The 7,517-nt window shown below is 56.2% G+C and overlaps 1 protein-coding gene across 1 annotated transcript; it reads right to left on the reverse strand.

The window, feature by feature from the left end:
* Positions 1 to 3,269: 3,269 nt before the first annotated feature.
* On the reverse strand, positions 3,270 to 7,098 carry CDK9 (cyclin dependent kinase 9). The gene is made up of 7 exons (XM_035015746.1): positions 6,918 to 7,098; positions 6,374 to 6,455; positions 5,780 to 5,870; positions 5,257 to 5,423; positions 4,967 to 5,138; positions 4,661 to 4,809; positions 3,270 to 4,172 (listed from the first exon to the last, which is right to left on the reverse strand). The coding sequence occupies exons 1-7, from the start codon at positions 7,007 to 7,009 to the stop codon at positions 3,807 to 3,809; spliced, it is 1,119 nt and encodes a 372-aa protein (XP_034871637.1). The 5' UTR covers positions 7,010 to 7,098; the 3' UTR covers positions 3,270 to 3,806.
* Between the last annotated feature and the right edge of the window lie 419 nt (positions 7,099 to 7,517).

The following is a 7,517-nucleotide window of genomic DNA, read 5'->3' on the forward strand; positions in this document are numbered from 1 at the left end:
GCTCTTGATTCCCTGAGGACCTCTGAACACTGGAGGGCCCAGGAGACCACGATCTCCATTCTCCCCTCTTGCCACGTGATCTCCTCCTGCCCTGGACCTTTCCCAACCATGGCACTGGCAGCTCCCCCAAGTGTGCCCCCAGCCCAGATTCCGGGGGCCCTGAGCCAGCCTTAGATATACACCTGCCAACTCAAGTGGCTGTCCATCTGTCCTCTTCATCTTACCATGCTGGGCCATCCACGCCCTGGCCTGACCTCCTACAGCCTCCCCGGTCTCTCAGATGGCAACCCCGCTCTCCCTCCAGCAAAGCTGGGACTCACTGGACTACTTTCATTCACACTCACATCCAACCTGAAAACAGACCTGCCCTCACAGCCACGCATAAATCAACACACATGCCAACAGCTACATCACCAGGCCGGCCCAAGCCGCCATCACCTCATGCCTGGATTATTCCAGCAGCCCGAACTGCTCCCCCGGCTTCCAGCTCTGTTTTTTCCAACATAGTCACTGGGACCTTTTGAAACGTGTGTCCCCCTCCGCACAAGGCTCTCTGAAAACTTCCTAGCCTTGGATCCTGGCACTTGTGCGACCCTCTAGCCCCCCCATATGCCCCATTCTCTTGGGATTTCTGCTCTCCCCTGTCACCCTGAGCCCCTCCACTGACTCCCACTCTTTTCCCTTCTTATTCCACTTTATCGTTTGCCACACAATCTTTCCCATCAGACTAGTTCGAACCTACTAGAATGTGAGTTCCATAGAGGTGGGGGTGGCCACGGCTTATTAACTATTAAGTCTAGAAAAGTCTGGTCCTTGGAAGATGCAGACAATAAATACACGCTGAATGAAGGAATGAAACTACTGGGCTGGTAGTGAGGATTCGATGAGGTAATGGGCTGTCACTGTGTGTCAGTGGAAACTTCTGTAAGAGGAACTGCTGGTCAGAGAACATGAGCCTCTCTCACAGCAGCTTTCTTTATCCTTCAGAGAAAAAACCACACCTCTGACAATTTTGGCCAGCCCCGTGAGTTTTCCCTCATCAGTTAGGTCATTCAAAACCTACTGACTTGGGGGCGCCTGGGTGGCTCAGTCGTTAAGCGTCTGCCTTCGGCTCAGGTCATGATCCCAGGGTCCTGGGATCGAGTCCCACATCAGGCTCCCTGCTCCGCGGGAAGCCTGCTTCTCCCTCTCCTACTCCCCCTGCTTGTGTTTCTGCTCTCACTATGTCTCTCTCTGTCAAATAAGTAAATAAAAATCTTTAAAAAAAAAAACAAAAAACCTACTGACTTGAGAGGCGCCTGGGTGGCTCAGTTGGTTGGGTGTCCAACTCTTGGTTCCGGCTTGGGTCATAGTCTCTAGGTCATGAAATCAAGCCCCCCAACCGGCTCCACACTGGGTGTGGAGCCTGCTTGGGATTGTCTCCCTCTCCCTCTGCCCCTCCCTCTGCATGCAAATAAATTAAAAATCATTAAAAAAAACAAACTATTGACTCAATAGCCATTAGGACACCTCACAGTTGTTTCCATATGGATTTGATTACTTGCTAGTGTGTTGAGTTGAATAGAAGCCCGTGTCCACCTGGAACCTCAGAATGTGATCTTATTTAAAAAGGTCTTTGCGGGGCGCCTGGGTGGCTCAGTTGCTTAAGCGGCTGCCTTCGGCTCAGGTCATGATCCTGGGGTCCTGGGATCAAGCCCCGCACTGGGCTACTTGCTCCGCGGGAGGCCTGCTTCTCCCTCTCCCACTCCCCCTGCTTGCATTCCCTCTCTCGCTGTATCTCTCTCTGTCAAATAAATAAATAAAATATTTAAAAAATAAAAAATAAATAAAAAGGTCTTTGCAGGGGCACCTGGGTGGCTCAGTCAGCTAAGTGTCTGCCTCCAGCTCAGGTCATGATCTCAGGGTCCTGAGATCGAGCCCCACATCAGGCTCTCTGCTCAGTGGGGAATCTGCTTCTCCCTCTCCCTCTGCTGCTCCCCACCCCTCACCACTTGTGCTTTCTCTTGCTCACTCTCTCTCTCCTTCAAATAAAAAAATATATATATATGTATGTACATATATATATGTATTTTTTTAAAAGGTCTTTGCAGATGTAGCTGGTTAAGATGAGATCATACCGGATCAAGGTGGATCCTAAATCCAATGACTGGTGTCCTTATTAGACAGCCACACACAGAAGGCAGAACACAGGGTGAAGACAGAGGCAGAGATTGGAGAGGTTCATCTACAAGCCAAGAAAAGCCAAGGACTGCCAGCCATCACCAGAAGCTAGGAGACAGGCATGGAACATTCTCTGGCAGAGCCCCGCTGATGAACCCTGCTGACACCTGGGTTTCAGACTTCTAGCTTCTGGAACTGTGACAGAATAAATTTCTGTTGTAAACCACCTTGTCTGTGTGACGGTGTGATTTTCTACTGCAGCCTTGACAAACTGAAACACTAGTCAGAAGTTTAGTTTTTTTGTTTTTTTGTTTTTAAACTTCTGGTCTTTGTGAAGTTGAGATCTGGAGATCTGGGTCAATTTCTACAGAGACAGTTCTGGTTTAAAGTTTTGCCAACCTTCCTTCGGGGTCCTCCTTCAAAAGGCCTCCTCCCGTGACACGAATGTAGAATTTGCCTTAAATGTGTCTGTCCCCAGCTTCACACTCACAGCAAATGTATCCACCAAAATGTGCTTCTTCTCCAAGGATTATAGCTCTGACATGTGACACCTCAACCTTCCCACTGTTCTGTCCTTCTGCTCACTCGCCATCCTAATCCAAGTGACTGCCACCTCCCCAAGACCCTGGAGATCATCCTCCAATGGCTCTGGTCCTTTCTCTCTTGCCTCCCCTAGGTCTCCCACTGCTCAGCAGCCTGAGGGACCTTCGCAAGTTACAGATCTGTTGTCACTCGCTGATGGAGAGCCTTCTGCAGCCTCCTGTGCTCATGAGTCAAGTTCGAGCACGTCAGGCGAGCCAGGGCACACAGTAGACTCTCCCCGGTTCCCTCTCCGGGGAGCCGAGACCCTGTCCCTGTCTTCCCTCTCCCTCAGACACCGAGGGACAGGAGCAAGGGAGCATAATAGCGCCCGCTCCTTGGTGGAGCAGGACAAGTGTTCTGGAAGGTACTCAAAAGACAAAAGTCCTCTGCAATTATGTCCGGGGACATGAACTGGGATGAAGAAAACAATCAAGACTTGACAAATCAAATCCCAATTGTTAGGCCCACTGTGCTGGCCACAGCGTGAAGAGCTGGGGGTCTGAACACAGAACACAGCACGCAGCCACTTACTGAAAAAAAAGTCAACTTTAATTGTAACTGACCAAACGGTGTCCAGGGATGTCTCCAAACTGAACAAATGAAACACGATAAAATTCTCTATTGAAAAAACCAAGTTTTTGCCAGCCCCAGGGCTTCTGAGGGTCGGACCAAGAGTGGCCCACTCCTGGGGCCAGTTCTGTCCCCCACGCAAGTCTCTCATCCTGAGAGGAGGGCTGGCGACAGGCAAGGGACCTGTCCCTTCCTCCTATCATGCTGGGAACTCTTAGAAAGTCACTGGTGGGGTGTGCCTCTCCTCCCACCCCATTCCTGTCTGAAGGTAAATGGAAAGCCAAGGAACACGGCGAGGCACCCCAGTGCCCTCCTGGCCTCTCAGCCAAAGCTTTCCTCCAGTCCGCTCAGCTGGTGTTCCCAGTGCCCCAGGGTGGGGATGAAATGAAATAAGCACTAGAGAAAACTCAGATGCCCCATCATCTCCACAGTCCAAGTCACAAAGCAGAAGAAAGAATAGAACCACCCTAACGAAAAGCATGGGCAGCTGGCCCTCAGAAGACTCGCTCGAACTCCGTCTGGTTGGTGGTCGCGGGATTGCGGCTCTGGTTGGTGGACTGCTGGGTGATCTGGCTGCCCTTCCGGCGCGGCGGCGCCAGATACTCGAACATGGACGTCAGGTGGGTGGACAGCATGCCCTTGAGATCCGAGGGCATGGGGTCTGACCAGAAGAAGTCGTGGTTGAGGGCGTCGTCACTGTCGATGCGCTGTGCGGGATCCAGCACCAGCAGCTTGTCGATGAGGTCCAGCGCGTAGGGGTCTCGCACATAGGCCTTCAGCCTGTCCTTCACCTTCCGTTTCTGGCCCTTGACCAGGTCCAGCTTCTCAAATAGCTCGTACTTGTCCACATTGGGCCATACCTGCGCAGGAGACATGGAGACAAGATGGGTGTTAATTCAGGGGGTGCGTGGCTTGTCCCCTGGCTAGGCACCCGAAGGGACTAAAACTTTCCCATTCAGATGCTCCCAGACCACCCTTGGAGGGCAAACTTGACCTCTCCAAGGTAAAAGCAGCAGTGACCATGTACCTGGCACACCCCAAGTGCCAGGCCCTTTTATACAGTCACCTGGAATACATCCACCAAGCCTGATATAGGCATGGTTGTTCCACAGAAGAGAAACTCCGCTCCGAGGTGAGGGATTCAAATGCCCTCCCCAAGGCCACGAACTGTGATGGGGGCGAGACTCAAGCATAGCCCGCGAGGCTCTAAAGAGCAGGCCCTGTCCGTCCACCAGCCACCTGTCCAGAGCTTTCCTTCTACTCCGCTCCCCGCTCCTCCCTTGCCAGGAGGACTTCTGGATCTCTGCATCCTGTGGGGACCAGGGGCCCAGGCAGCCTGGCCACGCACCTCAGGGGTGATGGAGCCACAGAGCTGGCTGATGAGGGCAAGCTGGTGCTGCTCGGTGTTGCCCTGCATGATAGGGCTGCGGGTCCACATCTCCGCCATGATGCACCCAGCACCCCACAGGTCAATGGGGGGGCCGTAGTCCCGCTCCCCTGGGAAGAAGAGCGCACCAGGAGGGCCCCTTGAGCCCGAGAGCCTCCTGAGACGCAACGCCCCGGGGCCGGTGGCTCAAGAAGCCCTGGCAGTGGGGGACGGAGGCTGGGTAAGTGCCCAGCCCCTGCCCCCCTCCGCCCGCTCGGGAGTCCTCACCGAGCAACAGCTCCGGGGGTCGGTACCAGAGCGTCACCACACGGTTGGTATAGCGGTTGGGCTGGCTGTTCTTGGCCAGGCTGAAGGCCCGGGCCAGCCCAAAGTCGGCCAGCTTCAGAACCCCATCGCGAGTGATGAGCACATTAGCTGCCTTCATGTCCCTGTGCAGGATCTGCAGGAAGCGTGAGAGGGCTCAATCAGGCTTCCGGGGACCCTTCAGTCACACCCACCCAGCAGTGGGAGCCAAGGCCAACCCAAGCCTCGGTCCCTTTCCCCACTCTGACCCCCACCTTATTTCTGTGGATGTAGTAGAGACCGTTGAGCAACATCTGCATGACCTTCTTGATCTCGGACAGCGTGAACTTGACTAAGACGTTGCTCAGCAGCCCAGCAAGGTCATGCTCGCAGAAGTCAAACACCAGGTATATACTGCCTTTGCAGCGGTTATAGGGGGAAGCTGAGATGGGAAGAATGGGGGGAGGGGGGAGAAAAAGAAAGTAAAAAACCCCACGTGCAACTCATTTTCCCACAACCAGCTTCCACCCCTCCAACCCGTGGACACTCGGATATCCGGCTGTGCATTCCTTCACTGGAAAACTATTTCCTGAGTGCCTCCTCTGGGCGGGGTGCTGTGGCAGGCCCTGGGGCAGCAACAGCTACGATGAAGGGACCCGAGACAGCAGTCACAGTTGGTATGTCTGGGTTAAGAAGAGGCAATTTAGGTGTGTCCACTTCCAACTTTGCAAACAAAGCCTTAGACTGTAAGTCTCATTTTCCCCATCTGAAAATGGGGGCAAGAGCCAGACCACATACCTTTGGTTCGACAAATCTCAATCAAGTTGACCACATTCTCATGTTTTAGAAGTTGGAGGATCTTGATTTCCCGCAAGGCTGTAATGGGGAACTGGGCAGGAGAAACACAGGACGGTCAGAGGTGAGTGAGTGAACTACAGACCAATGAACAAGCCATGGGGTCCATATTAAGGTACACAGGTGGGAAAAAAAGAGTAAGGTCATGGGCTCTGAAATCAGCTGCCTCAGACGTTTTATCTGTAAAATGGGTGTACGAGTAGTATGCGCCCCTCAAGCAGCTGGTGTGAGACAATAAACCAAAACAGTGGTGGCACTGTTTAAAGGCTTCCTAACTTCAGGAAACGAGGTGCACTCTGCAAGCATGAGCTCCCCCTCCTGGCCCCAACCATATTTACCTAAGAATGAAATACCAAATGCTCTAAAATATTTGAATAAAAAAATCCAATTCAGAAGTCAAGTTCTCTGGAATACAGAAATGCCCGAACTACCACACACACGCAGATTCTCGAGGCGAGAGCCCCAGCACAAGTAGGGTGGAAACCCAAGCCCGTGCCCAGGGGAGCCGGCAGGCCCGCCCACCCGGCCCATACTCACCCCCTCCTTCTCGTTCTCCATCAGCACTTTCTTCAGAGCCACCTTTTTGCCGGTCTTACGGTGCTTTGCCTTAAATACCTCCCTGCAGGCCGAGAAGGAGACCCAAGAGGTTTCATCAGGCCGTTTCGGCAGGGCCCGCCCTTCCCCCACCAGAGGAGGAGGGCAGGAAAAAGGGATTCCCCGGGCGGGGCTGGGCCGGGTACCCAGGGCACTCCCCCACCCTGCCACCCGCTATCTGCGGTCCTTCCCCGAGGCTCTACTTCCTCCCTTCAGTCTCCTCACCCAGGCGTCTCTCGGAGAGCCCGATCCCCTCACAGGCTCCTCTCTGCAACCCCTCCCCGCCCCCCATCACTGGCCTCAGGCTCCTCCCCGCCAGCCGGCTCCGTCAGGCCCTGGCGGGCTGCGGTGCGGCCTAGCGAGACCAGGAGACACGTCTGGTACTCCGGGGCTTCCCGACCACCTCGGGCTCGGCCCTGGGCGTTCCGACGTCGGCCCTGAGGCGTGCAGGCCCAGGGTTCCCGGTCCCCCGGGGGCGCAGCCTTACCCGAAGGTGCCTTGGCCGATCTTAGCGAGCTTCTCATATTTGGACACCTCATCACAAAAGGGGCACTCCACCGAGTCGTACTGCTTTGCCATGGCCGCCTCCAGCGCGCCGCTGCCGCCGCCCCCAGCCGCCGCCGCCGCTGCTCCCGCTCCGGGTCCCGCCGCCGTGCTCCAGGCCCCTCCGCGGCCGCGCCACTTCCGCCTCCACGGCCACTTCCGGCCTCGCGGCGCTGACCCCGCCTCTTCCGCCCGCCGCCCGCCGCCAGGCCCCCTGGGACTTGTAGTTCCCGGGAGGCCAGGAGGAGCCGGAGCTGCAGAGGCGCCTCCGCCGCCGCCGCTGCCCCCGCCTCCGCCGCCGCCACTGTTGGCGGCGGCCCCGATCGGGGGCGCGGGGAGCCGGGGCGCCGGGGCTGGGGCTCGGGGCGGTGCGTCCCGCTGCATCGGCCCGGGCCGCCGCTGCTGCCGAAGCCGCTGCCGCTCTGGCTCCCGATCCGGGGCCAGCCGCAGTGCCCTGCTCCTCCTCCTCCGACGGCGCCGCCTCCGCCGGGCTGCGCGGGGCGGCGGGCGGGGGCGTCGGCCCCCGAGCCGCGGCCTGGGGGGC

The sequence above is a fragment of the Mirounga leonina genome, unplaced genomic scaffold (assembly GCF_011800145.1).
Source record: "Mirounga leonina isolate KUSES-001 unplaced genomic scaffold, KU_Mleo_1.0 Mir_170, whole genome shotgun sequence".
NCBI classification, from domain to species: Eukaryota; Metazoa; Chordata; class Mammalia; order Carnivora; family Phocidae; genus Mirounga; species Mirounga leonina.